This window comes from Solea senegalensis, linkage group LG18 (genome assembly GCF_019176455.1).
Source record: "Solea senegalensis isolate Sse05_10M linkage group LG18, IFAPA_SoseM_1, whole genome shotgun sequence".
In the NCBI taxonomy this organism is placed as follows: domain Eukaryota; kingdom Metazoa; phylum Chordata; class Actinopteri; order Pleuronectiformes; family Soleidae; genus Solea; species Solea senegalensis.
In genome coordinates this window covers 13,377,479-13,398,776 of record NC_058041.1, presented here as the reverse complement: position 1 = coordinate 13,398,776, position 21,298 = coordinate 13,377,479, and the positions used below count along the sequence as shown (strand labels likewise).

Below are 21,298 nucleotides of genomic sequence, written 5' to 3'. Positions count from 1 at the left end.
TGGAAGAATGTAAAAAATAAAGTGAACTGTAATTAAAACACTTAACAAGCTTCTGCACATATAATATATAATTTAATGTTGAGTGTAATACAATTAATAATGTGATCATTACAACCGAGTGTCAGCTGGCAGCTTTGTCTTGGCCACACGCGCTGCTTTTAAAGTGAGAGGGGGAGGTCACAGGTCATGTTTTCATTATAACATGATATTAAGTGGCCTTTCTCTGCAGAGTTGTTAGTTTAGTGAACATGCGTTTATGGTTTATCAATGTATGCAGGTGGCTTAGAAAATAGCAGTGTGTGTATTCAAATGCACTATGATTGATAACTGTATTGTTATGAAATAAAGTCCTTCAGGATCTGCACCCGCATGTCTGGGTTGTTGATCTGAAAACATAGTCAAAACATCTCGTTTACAAGGGTGTTGGAAGTTGTTTTGTGTGTGAAGAAGCAGAACTTTTTTTTTATTTTTACCATCAATATTTAAAATGTACTGTAGTATTTTATTTATTCTATTTTTAGTGATGCACACAGATTAACAGCTTGACGGACTCTTTAAATTTGTAAAGGTTTATAATTTTTAGTTTGCAATCCATAAATTGAAGATCATGTATATAACAGATGAGTGAACAAAGAAAACAACCAAATGCTACCAAAGTCACAGTGGAACAGCTTTTGGCGTCTGTCCTTTCATACCATATTTGCAAGTAAAATACTGTTTAGCTTTCACCTCATCATTTCTTTGGAATAGCTTCAAGCTCTATGCCATTTTTACTCTATGATTAAATTTCACCAAAGTGAGGACCCTGATATCACAAAGCCATTTGTAATTATTTAAGTAGGGTCATTGAAATCATTGTTCTACTCTCCGTCAGCTCGCTCTTGTTCCACTAGCACAGAATTAACGGACACCAGCTAACATGAAAAGTAAAACAATACGCCCTTTATTATTATTATTATTATCATCATTATTATACTATATGACAGCATAGTACAAAAACAAAGCATTTCTTTCATAGTTAAATAAAAACAGCAAAACAAGGACCAAACACAACAGGCTGCAGAGTGGGTAGTTACAAAGCACTTTGAGTTTGTTTTTTTTAGTGAACGATTATTTTTCCGAGTCAACAACTCTCCCATTTTACAAGAACAATAACATCCCAGAAAAAAGCAAAATGCTTTCATGGTCCCTCACTAAAGATGCTTCCAAGACTCATAGGGCTCATTCATGAAGCGTTTCCTCTGTCCTGCTTTGACATTCTCCCATTTCCTAATAGATATTCTGAACTGCAGCACAAGTAAATTAATTTGAGTAGTGTAAAATAAACTGCATCAAATTTACAGTAGTTGATGAATTTCAATTACTTGTCTACAACAGGGGTTGTAAACAGAAAGTCAATGTTACTGACCCTGTTTCCACAAAGTGGCAAAGTCCGGATCACTTCAGTGTTACGCAATTATTTGTGATTTCACTGTCAAACATTAAGTGGAGTACCAAGGTAAGTGACCCAGTGTTTGGCACACTAATGTTGGGGTATCAAGCACAGCGGTCCGGCTCTTTAGGGATGGAGCTAAACACACTGCACTCTGTACAACTTTAACCTGTAGTGGACACGCAAACCAGCGCAGGGTTATCATGACAAATTGCACTGTACTGCTTAACGGAAGTGAGGCTTTAGATCCTGGGTATGTGTCCTTGCTTAATCTGTTAATGCCTCATTCTCAAAATGTTCAATCTAGATACACCCTGTTATAGCTACTACTGGGTTATATCTACCAATTTGGTTTAATATTATCTTTCTTAATAGGAGTGAAAGTCAGAAAGAAATTAGAAAACCCACAGTGGGTCTACATTTACTAGTGTTAAAACTAAGGTGCAAGACTCTGAAGGAAGTATACTTAAGCACACTTTGTTGTGGACTGGAACAGGCAGATGCATGTTCAAATAAATCAGAACTATTGTTTGCAAACAGAACAGAAAAGACAATACGAGTGTATTGGTGAACTTGAAAACATTTCCCAGCAGCAGCTGCTCCTGCATTTTCATCAGACCCCATAAAAATCAGGAGTCAGATTTTAAATGTGCTTTAAGCCAACTATGTAACAGAAGCCTTCATTATCATTATTAATTTTTTTTTAATAAAAAAAAGGCGCAATTTGCAGCATTTGGCCTCACGCGATGTCAGGAAACAAATATCATTTACGTAAACATGTAGTCAGTACCGATGTTTTCTTAGCTCAACAGAACCATGTACCATGATCTTAGCTTTTACGTTCTCATCATATCAATGATGTGCTTAAAGTTCTTAAAGTGCTTAAAGTTATCTAAAAACTCAGATGGAGATGTTGTTTACACAATTTCGAGTGTGCTTGTTACACTTAAACACAGCACTAGAAGAGCTGTCGAGGCAGAACGTTGGTCAACATGTCCCCAGAGAGCCCTCCTCCCTTACAGGTCACAAGTGTTAGGTGTCCGTTTTCCTGACAACAGGGCCGACACATGCATGTACTATGTGTGCACAATCACGATAGTATACTTATTGTGGTCCGACATGCTGGCGCTCAGTTTTGAATTTTGCACATTTGAAGTTTGCATTGGTTTGGCTCTTTCTTCAAAACTGAATCAGTTACATCTCAGACTTTTTAAATTATTTGTCAAAAACTAAATCTAAAAATATACTCCCCTTTGTCTCCGTAAAAACTAGATTGAAAAAAACTTTACCCAGATCCCTAAACTAGATAATACTTCTACTTTCCAGAGTCATCCTGCCCTTTGTTTCCCAAGAGACAGCTATTGTCATAACCAGAGAGTAAATGTATGTGGAGTGAAACGAGGGTGTCCCAGTCTGGGACGTGGTTTTTTTTTTTACATGGACATGTGTTCAGGAAGCACATAGGAGATATCGTCCCAGGGGTGACGGTACAGTCCCTGTTTCAGCCGCTTCTGGTCCAGGTAATGGCCTGTTGATGCAAGATGGGACACAATTTAGATAACTTAACTACATTTTGCACATAGTTGGTGTCACATAGTCACACTGAATTAGACTCACCGATGAAGCCCATACTTCGGCCGAGGACAAAGATGCCATTTAGTGCACCGATCTCCACAAACTCGTCAGCCTCATCTCTGGAATCAGTTCAACATTCATGTGGGAAAAAAAAAACAACACTGGTCAGTTTGCCAACCGTGCACAGAGCAACACAACAGATCATGCACTTTAATGTATACAAGATTAACACTTTTAATACCTACTTAATAACTACTAATCTAAAATATGTCTTACAAGACATTGAAAAATGCTTTATGATAAATGAATTAAATAAAAAAGGACAATATTATTTATACTTACAGTGTATGTATGACAGTTTAACTAAACTTTACACTTCTAAACAAACAGATTTGAATCACATTGCTACTTCCTGTAAAATAAAGGCTAAATGTAACACTGTTAAATGAGTGGTGACATTTTTCTGCATTGCATCAGAGGCTGTTTTATTTGCAAAATAATCTACTAAAAATTAGCCGACTCCCTTTTTAATCTTAATATTGAATGAAAAGCTCAAGTCAGTAACAAATTAAAATGTATTGGTGTAGTGTTTTTTTTTCTGTTTAGTAACCACTCTATAATATGCACAGATGATAAAATGCATCTCCTCAAAGCCGATATTCTTACCGTGTGAAGCCGCCACATGTTCTGAGCAGGTCCACAAAGGCAACACCAATAAAACCGTCTACATTGAGGATTAGGTTGGGTTTCTGAAAAATACATTTCAGTATAATATTGTCAATAAAGGAGAAAAGGATCTGCATGTTCATCAAAGATGTCTGATTGAAACAGGTCGTTGTTAGTAAAATGTTCTACTTCTTATGCAGCTGCTTTACATTTTAATGACATTTTCACTTGGGGGTAAATTCAGTTCAATTAAAAAAAAAATGTATTTGTCCCCAGTAAAAGTCCCCAATAAAAATAAAAATTAGAATTAAGAGTAACACACAGGCTAAATCTGATAAATACCTTAGAAGTGGTGATTTTCTCGACATCCAGGGCGTAGTCGAGTAGTTGGCTGGAAGGGAAATGCTGCTTCACAAAGTCCTTCAGGATCTGCACCCGCATGTCTGGGTTATTAATCTGAAAACACAAGACAAAATATCCTGTTTACACGGGCGTTGGAAGTTGATTTGGTGAATAAAATGAGTCAACTCAGGGACTCCTGCTTCCTACTTCCTGCTTTCATTTAAAAAAGGCCACATGATAAATGTAACTTGTGGGGAATGAGAGAAGTTGCATGCTTGTGTACCGATTTGACCCTGTGGCCGATGCCCATGATCAGTTTCCCGTCCTTCTTCATCTTGTTGACAAATTCCATGGGCAGCATGCCGCTGTCGAAGGCCTTACTGAACTGCTTTGCAGCTGCATCCAGAGCACCTCCGAAACGGTCACCCTGCAATTTATGAAGAAATCATGTTTCAGTCCAGAAAGAAGAGAAAGAAATGGGATCATCCATCAACATTTGTCCTGGACCACATTTAAAATTGCAAGTAGAAAAACAAAAGGGTACGGGACAGTTTCTTCTCAAAAGTGTTTTGGATGTGTATGTTTTTATCAATTCTCTTTTCTTTGATGCAGACAGTGTTAATTGTGCTTGTGTGTGAGTCATTAATACTAACGATAGTGAGCAGGCCAGAGGTGAGGCTTGACACCAGGTCTTTGCCTGCACGAGCACAGACAATGGTGTTGTGTGCACCAGAGACAGCGGGCCCGTGGTCTGCTGTCACCATCAGACACATTTCAATGAACTGGCAGGCGTAGCGGGGCAACCTAAACAAAATAACCACTATATTAATAATAACAGTAAGAAATACGTTTATAGTAAGATATATGAGCAATTGTTTATCCTCACAGTAAGTGATCCACAGCAGTACCTCTCACTAACAGACTCACCTGCGCTGGAACCAGAGCAAACCCAGCACGCCTCCAATGCCCATCTCCTCTTTAAAGACTTCGGTGATGGACATGCCGGCATAGATGAGCTCCTGGCCTCGTTCGTCACAGATGCTGGTCATGAACGACGCTGGTTTACGGATCAGTCCCAACTCCTGGAGGAAATCCAACAGTGACAAAGAGATGGAGTTAAACACTGGTATGTGGACACAGTGTGGTGTGAAGCACAGATTGGTATCGAAGTGTATTGTAATCCATAAAGTAGGTTAAACTGCAGTGCCAAAAGAAAAGAAACAGTGTCATTACATGTTTTGTCCACAAGAGAGCACCAACAAGTTTATATTTTGACTATAAAATGTTTAGCTTAAAAAATACCACGGTCACAACACTTAAACTGAAGGACTCCACATCATAAACATTTCATTATTTCAGCCAAAATACTATTATACTTACTCACTCACTCACTCACTCACATATCTACACTGTATTGATATCTGTGTATATTAGGATGTACAGTCAAACAAAACGAGAATGGACCTTGAATGTTTTCTTACCCTTGCCCAAGAATAATCCATAGGTACAGTTGGAGGAGGAACCTCCTGGGCAGGAACGATGGTACCATTGGCCACCAGCTCATCATAAACAGTCCTGTTTCAATATGTATATGCAAATGTGTTATGAGTGAAACATTCTGAAAACAAATCAGCGACAAACATGATTAAGTGAAAATCATTTAACCTGATGACATCTCCCAGCTCGTCAAAGCTCTTGGGAACAAAAGCCCCGGCGTCCCTCAGAGCCTGGTTCTTGGCCATCGCTGTTTCTGAAGCCTGGTTGGCGCAGGCCCCTGCATGGCCGAACTGAACCTGAAGATGACAAGAGTCACACTCTGTATAATATTGTAAAGGTGAGGGGTCAGGGATTTTGAGTTCAAAGCATTTTTCTCTTCATAACAAACCTCTGAAGCAAACATGGTGGCACAGGTTCCAATACACCAGCACACTACAGGCTTGGTTATCCTGCCCTCTTGGATGCCTTGGCAGATCTTGTACTCCTCTGTGCCTCCAATCTAGATGGTCAGATTAAAAGAGAGATTAAAAAAAGAGAAACAGCTTTTACCAAAACACAATTTTAATTAATTACACATAAATCCACCAAGTTTAATACATTAAAGCAGGAATGTCTAAAGTCCAGCCCTGAGATTTTATACAGCCTGCAGCTTTCGGTTTAATCATGTTTTATTTATGGCCAGGGACGGACTGGGACAGAAAATTGGCCCAGAGAAGTCCACTACATGCTAGTTAGGAGTCGCAATGTCAGGGTTTGCATCATAGCCGTGACAGATGGATATATGCATTCACCAACAGCAAAACTGTTACAAAACAGTGCATTTATTGTATTAAATGTCCTACCAGTTATTACTCTGTTGGTGTTATGTACCTGTATATATTATAAACCTGTAGATATTACTTTGTTACTATGTTGTCTGACTTCAGATTTGAAAGAAAGGCAGAATTGTTATTTATTTTTGTTTCATTTGATCACTTCTGTTGACGTTGCCATTTAAAAATCATGATTCTGACAATGAAAATAAAATTGTTATAAAATAGTGCCTTTGAATGTAACTTTTACTGTTAAAAATAATGTCTGAATGGATCATTGGCCCTCTATGAAAAATGTTTGGACAGCCCTGTTTTAAAGCTAAAACAGGGATGAACAGTGATCTCACCTCTCCCAGCACCACTATCATCTGAATGCCTGGAGTGTCCTGGTAACGAAGAACGTGATCCATGAAGGTCGAGCCTGGATATCTGCGCAAAGAATAAAATTAGTAGTACCCCCATGAGAAAGTCAATAAACAAAACATTTCTGAGAAGCAAAGATAAAATCTAAACATTTTCAACAGGTTCCTTTCTTATACCTGTCTCCTCCAATGGCGACACCTTCATAGACACCGTCTGTGGTGCGGGAGATGATGTTGTTCAGCTCGTTGGACATGCCTCCAGAGCGTGACACATAGGCCACGCTGCCTGGACGGTACAGTTTGGAAGCCAGGATGTTATCCAGCATACCACCGGTGTTGCCAATTTTAAAACAGCCTGGCTTGATGCCACCGACCTGTGACACACACATAATGGGTATCAAATTCATTAGTGACTTGTGATTGTACTCGTTTTAAAAATATCTTTACACACACACACACACACACACACACACACACACACACACACACACACACACACACACACACACACACACACACACACACACACACACACACACACACACACACACACACACATACACACACACACAATCAGGTCTTTTATGCATTGATTGCACAACCAACATTTTTCCAATGCACCAAATTTTTCCAATGCGCCACAATTTTAAGAGCTGCCTTTCTGTCATTTCCCATATACATTCACACGTATGTAAATGGTTGTTAACGAGAATAAACAAGAAAACTAGAATACGGTGTAGGTAAACGTTTGTCTTCAACTGCTTTGTGCTATGTACATACAGTGTGTACACATAAACAAACACAAACATTAAAAGCCTGGTTAGATCAACAGGGAAAACCCTGACGGTTTCTTTAAACCCTGATTGTTTTTTAAAAAATATGTAACAAATTGCTGATTCTGTCGCAACACAATGTTCAATGTTTAGGAAACACTAGAGCCCTGGTGATGACGACTAAATTAGGGTGAATGAATGAGTACTGTGATTGTCTGTGTGTGTGATGCAGCTGCATACCGTGGCAGGACCAATGATTGTGACGCCTTTCTCGTCCGCCATCTTGATCAGCTTCCTCGTCTGTGCTTCAGGGATGCCCTCGGCTATAATGGCAATGGTGTGAATCTGGAAGCACAATTTAATTGAAGAAATTAAACTTTGTCTGACTTGCATGTTTTATACAGGACATACAGAATGACCTTCTACCTGTGGGTACTGCATGGCCTCCACTGTGCTGTCGAAGGCTGAGCGCAGCGACGCAAAACTGATCATGACGTCCACCTCCGGGTGCTTCTTTGTGGCATCAGCCATGCTCTTGTAGACTGGCAGCAGGATTTCTTTGTGGCCCCAATAGAACTTCTGCTTGTGATCTCCACTGGACACAACAGGAACAAAAAGCAAAAGAGCCAAGTGTTATTTCAGGAGAACTTCACAAAAGCATTTTACTAACCTATAGAACAATATTGATTTGGGTTGTCACCAATCTAACCAATTGCTTCAACTGTATATTTATTGTTTGTGAGTAAGATAGTACAATTATTTCCATGCCCTTAGATCTTTAGTACTCGTTTTCTACTTAAAATATCAAAGTTGAACCAACTACAACCCAAATCTGTGGAAAAAAACATAGCACATTTAATCAAGAAAATTGTATATTAAAATAGTATATTAAAACAGGATATGTGTAAAAACTTAAAAATTCTTGGCAACGACTGCAACTTTGAACAAAATATGTTTAACCAACAGTCATTTCACACATAGTAGAAACATTGTCAGTATGTGTTTGTGGAAAACATACACCAACAGGTCAAACCATACGTCTGAATTAATAGAAATGGTTTTCAATAGAAACAACATCAACCCTTTTAAATTTCCCACATCAGAGCTGGAGCTTTGAGGAACCTACGTAAAGGGATAGACCATAGCTGCCACAGAAGGTTCATCCCGGGAGCACACGTAGTCAAAGTCCAGCATGCCCTGCACGGCGCGCGTCTGCATTCCCCACACAATGGACTTGGTGTTTTTTCTGAAGAGTGTAGTGGCTTTGGCTGAAAGAAGAAGGCAGAAAGAAAGAGATATTAAAGTCAGAGGGGAGCAAGGAAAAATAGAATTCACTATCTAGAGGCGGAGGAGGAGGAGGAGAAGGTCTGGCTCAGGAAAACACCAGGAATGGGGATGGTAACAAGCAGAGTACAGAATAAGCTTGTTATGATGAGAGAGACCGAAGGTAGAGAAAATAACCCTTTCTGATTAAAGACAAAACACTGCTATAACGGATGTACAGTAGATTGTCATAATCCCTGCTTAAAATACCATGGGTTTATTTGATATGGGCATTATAATCGGAGTATAAATGTTTTGTCATGTGAACAAACATATGCTGCTAATTAGCCACTTAAAAAACGTGCAATCAAGTTACTTGGCGCACTATTTTGTCCACCCCCTCTAGGTCACAAAAAATAAAATCCTTCTTTTGGAGTTTCATAATGTTATTTGAATTTGTATTAAGGAAACTGAGGCGACAAACTTTGTATTCTTGCATGCAAAGTACAACTACTTTTTTCTCATAAAATAGATATTTTTTTCAATATTTAATTCCAATAATGGATTTACTTCAGTTCTTTAGGAATAAACTGTGCAAAGATTTTCTTCTGTAAGTTAGAAGAAAATACCTGCATTATCCATCATTATCCACCTGGAACACCATGTAAATCTATCCGGAAGACATAACACTGACAGTGACACAGCCTTACTTAACGTAGAAGTCATACATTTCAAAATCTTCAGGGCCAATACTGCAGCTACCTGGCAGTAATATGAACTCATATGTGAAGGGTTACAATTGGATGTGTTGTCCACTGAGATCAGGCATATTAAAACTACTTCTATTCAATCTCTTCTAAATTCGATTGGTCTATTTTGAACGCAGATTGTCAGAACGTGGCTTGAAGCATGTCGTTGTTTGTCACCATGTTTTCACACATTTGTTATGGACTTCCCTGCAGTAACATCTGCGCAACAATAATTTGTCTTCAGTCATTCACTGTTCACTGCACTCTAAACAGAGTGAACCTCAACCGAGGGAAGAGTCATGTTTCAGGAAGAAGCTAATGAAATCACATACTGCGATTTGAAATAATCAATTTGTACAAACCGTGAAAAACTCATCGTTTTGTCTTTAAGTATAATTATAATGTTACATTGCCCTGGTAAGGTTTTAGAGCATTTCCCAAGTTAATCGAACTTAATTAAGAAAACTCTACGCATCAGTCAGTATGTTTCCATGCACAATTAAGTCAGTTTGACTAGAATTGGACTGCTGTCCTGCACTGTGTCCGCCTCTGTTTCTGGTTTAGCTGGAAGCTAGTGGTTAGTATTTTGAGTGCCATCTTCCTACCATTCATGAACTTTTAAGTCTTTCAAATCAGTCTTCGCCACACTCAAAGAAATGTACCAGACTGAATTTCATCATGTTTTTGTGGCTGTATGCCGGCGGCTTCCTCCATTATGTCCAGTTTTAAAGCCAGGGTGAGAACTGTGGCACGTGTGAAGAGCACCCAGTCCTGCTCGAGTCTGACTCTGGACTGACTGAAGACATTCAGGAGTAATTTGACTTCCAATTACATTATCTGGGTATGTTATAGTCTGACTTTGAGTGTTTTAAAGTCAACACAATGACTTGTTTCTTTCTTTCTAATCTCATGTAAACGTACTGAGTTTGATTAAACCAATTTAAATTCTGTGATATAATAGCAGTGCCCTTAAAATACAGCGCCCTTTAAATACAGCACCCCTTCTGCCACCGTAAATATGTGAAAAAGACAGAATGCCAAAACATCTCACAGAGTGGACAACAATGGGAAGGCAGAGGGAAGCAGAGAGAGGACCGAGAGGACAGGTTTTCACACCCTTCCATACCTCCACTGCAGGCTGAAGAAGCTTGTGCTTTTGTGACCCCCATGGGATGGAAACACAAGATATGACAAAATGAGCACAAAAAGAGAAAAGGAGTTCATCTGAACCTTATTCTTTTCATTGAACACACGTCAATGCATTGTGGCAACTACGTCCTTCTCTTCTCTGAAACAAAAAGCCTGGTAGAGGAAGGAACATGCAAAGCTGAGCGGCTAAAGAGCATTTGATTTGCTGCCGTACAAAGCAGCAAGAGGTATAGATGAGCAACTGTCAAAGTCACATTTCAATGTGTACCATAATCAGCTATAATATTCTAGCATCTTTTTTGGAGCTGAGATGTGTATTAACCTTTTTCACCACCGAGAGAGCCACATACATAGCCGAGAGATATAAAAACAAACAAAGAAAAAAAACACTCAAATTGCAAGAGGCACTACAACACATAGACAGAATCATGAAGATGGAGAAAACAGCTGCTGCTGCCACCTCACATCTGCAAATACATATACTTAATTTACATGGTACAGAAAAGGCAAGAATAGTGAGATGTGTCAGAATATGAAACAACCTGTATGCATACAAAATTTGGTCACGTCACACAGCTGTACATGGAAGTGTAACACACAAGCACACTCCATTCTGTGAAGATTAAGAATGTGAGAGGTAAAAGGGAAAAACAAGCAAAACAATGCAGTGTGTTTGGTGGGGTGCAGGTGAACACAGTGCAGGGCAAACCTATCACTTACCTTTCCAATCTGCTGTGACCACATTCTTCAGAGGCCACAGTATAGTATGAAGAGAGTCTTAGAAAAACAAGCATGAAAAAGACAGAGGGTGAGGATAGTTTGTGAAGCAAATTAAAAGAAAAAAGGAGAGGATGTAACAGAGGGGGAGAAGTCAAAAGAAAATGCAGCAGTGACAGCATCGGGGAGGGAGAAATAAAAGGTAGTGAGAGTGAGAAAAATTAAAAGGCATAAGTGTATGAGTACGTGAAGTGTTGCTGACAAGATAAAAGGAGCTGTGAGTATATAAGCTTCGGTTACCTGCTGGAAGACCTGCTTTACACTTTTTTGCTGGAGTGGCGTCACTGGGTGACCTGGGTTCAGAGAAGGAAGCCGTCCTTGTGGAAGCTGGAGTCTGGTGCAGATAAGAAAGTAATATTTTCCAGAAGGATATTTAATAACAATGAAATTTGATATTACTATTTTTAAATAGTAGGAAAAAAAGATGATGTGGCCAGTATTGACAATGGCAGTGGTCACAAGTAAATCACTCCATGGTAAACACTGACAATTTGAACCAGAAGTGGATCAGAGGATATTTCACAGATCGGGGTGAGGATGCATTTGAGATCCAGTCAAAGTTAATGGAAGTGTAAGTTAATGGGAAAAATACAAACCTTTGCACTACTGCTGGCATTAAGGAGGAAGTTGGCAGTATGTGCGTCCATTGGGGGCTGGTTAGGGATTGGTCGGTGGCCCAGGGCCATACCGACAATGGCCGTCATATGGGTTTCAGTACCAAACACGTGGATAGGAATACCCGTGGTCTTACCTTCAGAGGAAAACAGTCAAACTTTATTAAAACACCACTACAGAGGTTTCAAGTGAAAACATGCATGTGTATTCTCCACTTGTGCACACTTAAACATAAAAAAACATAAATGAATCAATTACATCCTGCAACATTTAACTAAATAAATAATAATTACAGTTTAAAGAGGGAACCCTAAAATTTGCTTAATGCACAACTATTTCCATTGTATATTAAAATTTTAGTTTTTTCTTGATACCCATCTGCTTCATCTCACTCACCTACTTCCCCCATCACCCTCAGGCCCTCCTGGTAGTTCGGTCCACCACGTCGTACAAAGATGGTGACCTCGTGTTCCTTCAGAGGACCCTGGTAGTCTTTGATGGCCCTGACAATGCCCTGGGGGGGGGACACAGGCAGGTCAGCTATGTGGAACACACTGCAGACTGTTGAAAAATAAACTACATTCTTTCAAGTGTTGCTCAATGACATATGGTAAGCCACTGTGGGTATACGTAATTAACCTAATTTGACAATTTGATTAGCCTCTACTGACATGTTAGAAATACAGACAGTGTCTTCTTTCTTACAAAGTAAATGCTTTCAGATTAGGAGGTGGCTTTTCACTTCCTCACAAACTTATACTACATGGAAATGTGACAGTGTTGATATTTTAATCTTCACGGTGTTTGAGATAAACACATGAATGCTTTTCACCTTGAATGTGGCTGCTACATTGGTGAAGTTGGCAATACTTCCTCCGATGATCAGCACTTTCCCTGCAGGACGAAGAGAGGGGGGGTGATACCGCCATGAGTGAAATGTGACACCCAATGACAAAGTTAAAGTGACAGCCGTGAAGTCTATTTATTGCTGGCAACATATGCATCGTGAATATTAACCTTGAGACACACTGAAGGAAAAACAAGGGCCACATTAGAGAACATTTAAAAAAACACTTTAAAATGCAAAAACATGTCCAAGTCTTTTAAAGCAGTCAAGACTGAAGGTAAATTCCTCTTTCCAGCATTTAACCTTTGGCCTACTTTTTTTTTTGGAGTGGGAGAAATATGCACCAAAGTGATGTGGCTGCACTCACCTTCAGGGTGTTTTTCACGTGTCATGAGAGATAGGATGGTTTTTGCGTAGTCGTACGTCTGCTGCTCACTGGGAGCACCGGAATATTCTCCATAGTTTGCCAGCTCATCCACTCCGCCCAGGTCACAGATGGTGTCACTGAGAAAGACAGAAGATGGACAGTCAAGTATTGTTTCCTGATCGCAGTGTGATGACTGAACATTTGCTTATTCGTCAGTGCTCGAAACCAAATATAAAAACAGTCATGTACTGAAGGCAAATACTAGGTCTAAGGCATGAAGCAAAGCAAGTAGTTGGTTCCTGTTTGCTGAAAAATCAAACATGGAACCTACCTGTAGACAACTGAAGCCCCTCCTCCAGCCACCATGGTCCAGATTCGGCCACGAGGGTTTAGCAATGTCAACTTTAAACTGGCACCACTCTTTGCGTCCAGATCTGCAATGTATGCCTCCTGTAAGACAAATAGGATAAACTTTATTGCTCCCCAAGGGGTAGTTTGCTACCATGGATATAATAACAGGGAAACATAGACAGTCTGGTGAATGTCAGGCATAAATGCATTTATGTTTTAATTTTATAAGGATTATCAGTAAATGTTTGCTACGATTGCGTTTTAAGTAAGGATATGATGAAATCTGATACAGCTCTTGAATAATTTGAAATTTAAATGACTTGAGACATATGCAGTTGTTAAACAAAATTAATCTGTGAAGTCTACAGGCCTTTGCACATCTAGGGCATTTAATCATCTACAAATCATCTCTTTGTGTGCATTAAGGGTGGTGCAAATCTAATCAGAAAAGAAAAAGAAAAACAATTGCAGGAGGAAATGGGTTGAGTCAGCATCTAGTGATGATAAGCTGGAGCTTAGTCATTTCCATAAAAAATGCCAGGTTACAGCCAACACTGTAACAGATGTAGGTTTCCTTGATAAGGAGCCTAAACTTATGCTGCATTTCCACCGGCTCAACTCGCCTTAGTCACTTCACTAATTCTGAACAGACTTTAGGATGTCTGTCAGACAGTGTGAAGATCTGAGGAAGGTCCCATTTGTTTGTAACGCAACAATTCTAATAAGTGTGTACATAAGTGTTTCAGAGATGAAACTACAGAAAAGAAAAATCTGTAGCAGATTTTGACTGAATACAGATAAAAAAAAAAATATATGAAAAGCGTCTGCTGAACAAAACTGTAACCATGTATCGTCTATGAATAAACTGCAAATGAGAACATCATAAGATAATTTGTCTGAATAGAAACAACCCAAAATGCATTGTGGTTCAGGTCTCACCTCTGGATACGCCTCTCTACCAAAAGGTGGTGGAAACTCCACATCCCCCCATTTAGCCTTGCAGATGTAATCCGCTGTGGCATCGATCTTAGCAGCCATGTCAAGTACGTACACTCCACCTTCAGTAACAACTGGTTGATAGAAGAAATAGAAGAAATAAAAAAAAACAAAAAAACAAAGCCATCATTAGTTTGAGATTTTCTAAAAACAAGGAGTAAAGAAATAGGTGGAAGGCTGCTAGTTCAATCTCAGGATAGGCCAAGAGCTGGGGTGTCCCTGAGCAAGGCATCCAATCTTCTACTGCTCCTCAGGTGCACATAAGTGCTGCCTACTGCACCTGCGCCTGGCTTGTGTGTGTTCAGTACTGGTGTCTGATAATAATGGGTTACATGCAGAGGTCAAATTCACTATCACTAATTTGTGTGTGTGCTAAAATAACCAATTCTAATTATAAATATTGAGTATGTGCACAAGTTGCTATTACAAAAGAAAAATGATTCCAAAAGTTAATATTGGATCTTGTTTCTAGGAACTGAGTTAAATACATTTCACTATAAAGACATAAAATAAATTACCAAGAGGGTTGATCTCGAGGTAGGTGAAGTAGAGGTCTTCATACAAGTTGAAGAGGCCCACGATAAAATTAGACAGGACTCTTTAGGGAGAAAAACAAGAGAAAAAGGGAGGACAGAGTCAAATATTAAATCTCAAATTAAAATATTATAGCAAAACAGATTGAGTTCTCAGTGGTGTACTTTCCCTCGAAGGTTAAACTAGTCCCACATAGTTAAATCAGACAGTATAAAAGAGAGAACACTGTGTTCTCTGCACACTGGGATGGTGTTTAGAAAAGGGAGGGAATGAAATGCAAGGCCACACAACAGTCACAGATACAAGAAATACAAAAAAAGAAAGAAAAAAGTGCCTATTCAACTGGCAACATCTACCATAAACAGTTGCCCCCATGACGGTGGTGGTACCAACTGTATCGCCAGATACTCGAGTTTATGGTATCGGAAAAAGAAAAAAAAGTGGTATCGTGCCACCCTAGTTTTAGTGCTATAGATGCCTATGTTTATATGAAATAAAGAACAACATTTGCAGCCATACCCTTTCTTATCTTCAGAAACATTTGTGAGGAGATGCTCTTTGACTTGGTCCTCAGTCAGCTTTTCATTCACTGCAACCATCAGCCTCTGGGCCTTGGCATCCACATCACCCACCTCCACTCCTCCCTCATGGTGGAAAAGCACATGATCCCCCTCACGTGTGGCATAGATGCACACATAGAACTCCTCCTCCTGCAGTAGCCAGACAAAAAAAAACAAAAAAACACTCAAAGATGTTTCCATAGATTTAGTTTGCAAACAGCAGAGTGTGTTATCACTGATTTATGAGATGTAGAACTCTAGATTGAACATCTAGGATTCCTTAACATGAAATTCTAATTTTTCCACTGATACACAACACAGCAGCATAATTTACCCCCTGTGTGTCAGCTTCAAAGATATAAAGTAATTTACCACCCTAAACAAATTCTCAATGAGTGGTTTTATTGCCCTGCTGAATGGACTGAGAGTTCATTTTCTTTGTTGCTGTGGGGCATATGGAGGAAAAGGCCATTGGAAAAATGGAATACATTACCTGTGTGTGTGGAACAAATGGCTCAATGAGGAAATTCTTCAGCACACCCTTTGCCTTGCCCACCTATTCAAGACAAACACTCAATGTCACAAATCTTAAGCATGTAAGTTTAACCTAGTTACAGTATACTTACATGCTAGTGGAAAATAACTCTGCATTGCTGAACACAACACAAATGTGGTGTCAAGGACAGTAACAATCTCATCTTACAGACAAAATATTGAAAAAAAAAAAGAAGAAAAAAAAGCAACAACCAAAGGTATGAGTAGAAAAGCAAGTTTCCTCTCTCATGTGGTTCTGTCTGACTGAAGGGTAAGAGCATATCTGTAAATATGTTTGACCAGAATAGCCCTCCTCCACCATCCAAATCACCTCTGACCTGGCAGATCTAAACATAAGCATGTGGCCACGACATACACTGGGCCACTACTACTACTACTACTACTACTACTAGACATGGTGCTTATTAAAATAAGTTTGCAGCACTTGACAAGAAGAGGATCTCAGCTCACATTTAAATAATAGTGTTTAGAGTTTAGTAAATCATTTCACAGACAGACAGAAAGATGACAGTCAGCTTACAGTGGTCTCTTTCATGAAGCGGTCTTTCAGCCACTCCTTGACTCCCTGCAGGTCCAGGTCGATGCCCACAAGCCCTAGCTTCCCACGCCGCTTGATAAGCTGATCTGGTTTCACCACCAGCCGCTACAGGAAGAGCGAGGGGAAGACAGATAAACCACACAAAAAGTACACAAAAGCCATTTACCATGATAGGATGTGAGTTTTGTAAATTTGAATAGCAGTACAGCAGTCGTACCTCTGTCAGCAGCCATGGGTGCTCCTGAGTGAGGCGGTTCCAGTCAGTCTCAGTGGTGACTCTGGAATAGGAGAAGCGGTTCTGAACAGCGGCCGAGGTGCAGATGTGCTTGTACAAGAATTCTTTTCCCGTCTGCTCTGAGATGGCTTTCGCTGACATTTCAGCATTCGTTAGCACAGTAACTTTTGGGGAAGAGAAACAGAGGAAAAGAGACAAATGCAACTCCACAGTTAGGATATCATAACATGATTAAATGTGCCTCACTTAAATAATTACAATCACACAGTAATGTAATTACCCTTAAGAACAGTAGCCTTTTTCAGATTTCTGATTACTTGCCAGCAATAAATATCTGGGTATAAGATTTTAACAGTGACAAATCTCTTCACACAAAGTGCCAAACTGAGATAAACTATAAAAGCATTTGCTAACACCCACATAGCCCTTTACTTACTATTTAAATGTAAGTGATATCTTTGTTAGCCGAGGGGAAATGTGCATATTAATCATCTAGGGACAATCTATCCAAACCTAAAAATCCAAGATTCACAATGATCATGATTAGGGCTACAATGATTATTCGATTATTAATCAATTACTAAATTATTTGTCAACTATATTGATAATCTATTTCTGATAATCCATTAATTAATGAAAGTGTTTTTTCAATAATTGAAACAAGCTCTCATTTTTACTCTTCAATGTGAATGTTTTCTGGTTTCTTTGCTCCATATAACAAATAATTCATTAAAACTGAATAATTTTGGTTTGTGGACAAAACAAGACTTTTGAGAAAATCATCAATTCAAGGTTTGGTCTGATTGACATTTTACAAACCAAACAAGTACTCGATTAATCGATTATGAATATAATCAGTAGTTGCGCTGTCATTCATTGTCTTGTGTTTGGAGATCGTGACAGTGTTTCCAACTACTGTCAATGAATAGTAACCAACGTCAGTTTGAAAAGACGCTAGATACTGTTATCACTAGAACACATCCTGTCTTTAGAGATTTCACATAAGGGGTAAAAAAAAGTGTTGAATTGTAAAATAAACACGAGAAAACAAAACCTATTTTCACTTGAATAAACAAAACAGATCAGTGATTGTTCCACACACAGTCAGCTGCACTGAACATCCACAGCTCGTTCGTCTGTGACTCGGTTAACTGTATGTGTGCTGTGTGTGTGTTTGTGTGACAAACTCATGTTCACAAACTGAAAACTGATCATCACACATGTCACTTCAGTAGAGGATTAAGTGTGGAATCAACAAACAACCACTATTTGAGCTTGTCAGATCCCCCCCACTGCAAGGCTTTTAATTGTGAGCAAACATTTAACTGAACTCCACTAAATTCACTCACCAAACAAGAGCAAACCAGACATTACAGGTCAAATTTAAGACTCTTAAAAACTTGTTGAATTGCACAAATTAACCAACCACTAAATACATTTTTCTCAGGCTGAAATATACACTTCCCTATTTATGAAGATTTGGGCAATGTAGCCTCATAGAGAATAACCCTCACAACACCACAGTATCTCACAATCACAGACAGAGACAAGTTGGTGTTAAGTCAAACTTTGAATACAAACTGCATAGAGGCTTGGAGATTTTGTAAACTTCTATATTTAGTAGACTGTTTAACAAACCAGAAAGCAAGGTATTTTGATTGTGGAATATTCAAAAGCCAAAAAAACTTTATTATGCCATCAATATTTAAAGATGCTAAATTAGCAGACTAACTGGCAGGAAAGTTAATAGAGAAGCTAGAGGTCATTAAAATGAGTCTGTACTAGGCCAGTTCATGAAGACCAGAGAAGCAGCCATTTCTTTTAACCAAATATCCAATACCTGACTGTTAATACTAGATCTGCAACTAACCATTAGTTTCATACTCGATTAATCTGTCCTTTATTTTATCGATTAATCGAATAATCTTTGTAAGAAAGTGTTTTTTAAATGTCTTGTGTTGCCCACAAACCAAAATGATTCAGTCTAAATTATTTATTTGTTATATGGAGCAAAGAAACCAGAAAACATTCACATTTAAGAGGCTAAACATGTGATGTTTTATAAATTACAAACATTAAAACTGATTAATCAATTATCAAAATAATAATATAATAATTAAGAATAATTAAGACTGCCTGCATGTCTTAATGTGAATAATATTTTAATATATGTAACTATTTCAAACCCTAAAATTATTATTTTAAGTGCCAGTTGATATTTGCCCTGCAGAGCAAAGATGCAAGAAGTGCTCAACGCTAAATGGCAAACATTTTTAAGATCAGTTAATTATTTTAATCATATTTGGTTCCAGTGTACAGTGTTCCTTTTCATAATGATAGGAATTTCTGGTGGAACAAAGCAAACACTGAAGACATGGCCTCTGAAACAATCATTGGCAGATTAAACAATAAAAAAACACGCGTAACTTCTAACTATAGAACATAAACAAGTCACTCACATTTAAGCCAAAGTTATTGACAAAATCAAGTGGTGGTCCAAACAGGGTGAAAAATGCTATGACATCCAACATGTCTGTGAAAGCTATCAGACATAAAGGAGGTGATGATGAGCCAACACAAATGTGACACACTGCATCAATGGTCCTGATATTCCCATTTCAAGACATCACAGTGATCACACAATGTTGTTCAACCTGCTCAACCAACCCATCACTGCCCATGTCACTTAAGCTGACAGGAGCAAAAACATTTCAATGTGCAGGTTTCCTTTCCTCTTTTTTTAACTTTACAGCAGCTGGCATTCATAATTATGTGCATGTGCCTCCTTCATCTTCATCGTTACTCTGCAGTTTGCACACCTTAGCAAAGGTATGTCAAAGTGCAGGTCATGCTTGTCTTGGTTCAGTGCCAATTCAGAGACACGCTGAACCCCAGCAGGTTGCATGGCATCACCTTCTATGAATCGCACCTACTTTCTCCACCATAAACCAAACAGTGATAAGCAGTGAGCCTTGATAACATGAATCGTATCTTATGTGCCTCCGTAAAAACAATGGTATCTCACGGTGAGTTTATTACAGCCCCCGGAATACAAGCCATTTTTATTTTATTTCACCAAAAACGTCTTAAAGCAGATGAGTAGACGTCCCATTGTTTCTCTAAACCACGGGGTCAAGTCCAATGTTTGAATCTACCTAGTGGTGAAATGTGTGACAGTCCACGGTTTCATGGGATGAAGAATTTGGGGGCAGTAGCAAGAACCGGAGGAAAGCGTTTCAGTTCGACCATGATCGTCTGCGTCAGGCCAGTAATAAAATGAATGAACCCCCTTGTGGCAACTACCACACCCACTCCTGAAGACCAGCTTTACGGTAAATTCAGCTGTGAATCACAACTTCCTACACGGGGACAATGAGCAAAACCTACAGAATTAGACACGCGGTGAGGCAGGAGCTGCTAACTATTGTCAGGTTAATGAGTTAGCTTGAGATTAACAAAAACTCCACGGGGTAACGACATCACTGAATTTTAAATGTAAAGCACTTTAAAGGCCACGATCTACGTATGATAAAATGGAGGATATGTATAAAACATCTTTGTCTCTGACAAGATGATACTGTGTTCAGCTTTGTCCGTGAAACCTCGCAGCATCTCATACTCGCTGACCTGGACTCCTCACTAACTGACAAGCTAACCGCCGGAGCCTAGCTAACTACTATACAGTTAAAAACATAACGTCTTGTGTTAAAATACCTGAACAAAAACAGTTACCTTATAAATGAACGTTACGCCTTGTCGAAAGACGGGAGTGGTGTCCTGGTGACAAATGACACGGCAGCACAGTCGCGTCCTCTTCTCTAACCGGGAGTCTGCTTCTACCAGCCGTCAACCCGTCACGCCATTATCTGACCATGGATACACGTCACTACAAGATCCTGATTGGTTGGAAAAGGTCACGTGTAACAATTCGTAACGCCCCGAGAGGCAACACAGAAAAAAGCACCAGTGTGGTAATAAACTTTCAACAGACAAAAAATATTGTTTTATTATTTTAAATTCATACTGATTCTGTTTTTCCAAGTAAAAAAGGAAGAAAGGAAAATGCTGAAACACAAACATGTGATCAATTGGTTGTGATCAAGTTGAAATATTGCTGTTTTGAACAAAAATGTCTATGAATAGAGTATAAATCTCAGTTTAAAAATTCCCTTAAATTTAAAGAGTAACAAACACATGGAATTCCAACTTAATTACTTTACATTTTACTACCTGGTACGTTTGTCAAGACTCACAAATGGGTCACAAATTTGCTCAGTTTTTTTTAACAGATTTTACACAAGAT

The 21,298-nt window shown here is 39.0% G+C and overlaps 1 protein-coding gene across 4 annotated transcripts; it reads right to left on the bottom strand.

Moving 5' to 3' along the window:
• Positions 1 to 101: 101 nt before the first annotated feature.
• Positions 102 to 20,865, bottom strand: LOC122759229 (ATP-citrate synthase-like). Of its 4 annotated transcripts, XM_044013913.1 has the most exons (30): positions 20,728 to 20,865; positions 16,978 to 17,159; positions 16,743 to 16,865; positions 16,161 to 16,223; positions 15,627 to 15,817; positions 15,092 to 15,171; positions 14,517 to 14,647; positions 13,558 to 13,676; positions 13,227 to 13,363; positions 12,845 to 12,906; positions 12,409 to 12,526; positions 11,994 to 12,148; positions 11,638 to 11,731; positions 11,341 to 11,397; positions 10,598 to 10,624; positions 8,586 to 8,727; positions 7,886 to 8,054; positions 7,700 to 7,804; positions 6,864 to 7,060; positions 6,672 to 6,753; positions 5,901 to 6,011; positions 5,681 to 5,808; positions 5,497 to 5,590; positions 4,943 to 5,097; positions 4,669 to 4,819; positions 4,299 to 4,442; positions 4,016 to 4,129; positions 3,674 to 3,756; positions 3,050 to 3,126; positions 554 to 2,960 (listed from the first exon to the last, which is right to left on the bottom strand). In XM_044013913.1, exons 2-30 carry the CDS (start codon positions 17,134 to 17,136, stop codon positions 2,866 to 2,868), a joined length of 3,363 nt encoding a protein of 1,120 aa, XP_043869848.1. In that variant the 5' UTR covers positions 17,137 to 17,159; positions 20,728 to 20,865; the 3' UTR covers positions 554 to 2,865. The 4 variants fall into 4 exon arrangements, with proteins under 4 accessions (XP_043869852.1, XP_043869848.1, XP_043869849.1 ...); XM_044013914.1 differs by lacking the exon at positions 11,341 to 11,397; XM_044013916.1 differs by lacking the exons at positions 10,598 to 10,624; positions 11,341 to 11,397.
• Positions 20,866 to 21,298: the final 433 nt, after the last annotated feature.

Bases quoted from the DNA above. Each gene is read 5' to 3' on its own strand.
- LOC122759229 (XM_044013913.1), bottom strand. From the start codon at position 17,136: ATGTCAGCGAAAGCCATCTCAGAGCAGACGGGAAAAGAATTCTTGTAC. The intron at 16,866-16,977 runs GTACGACTGCTG...CTCTTCCTGTAG, and splicing joins ACCCATGGCTGCTGACAGAG to CGGCTGGTGGTGAAACCAGA. The intron at 11,732-11,993 runs GTTTGTATTTTT...TATCTGCACCAG, and splicing joins ATGCCAGCAGTAGTGCAAAG to ACTCCAGCTTCCACAAGGAC.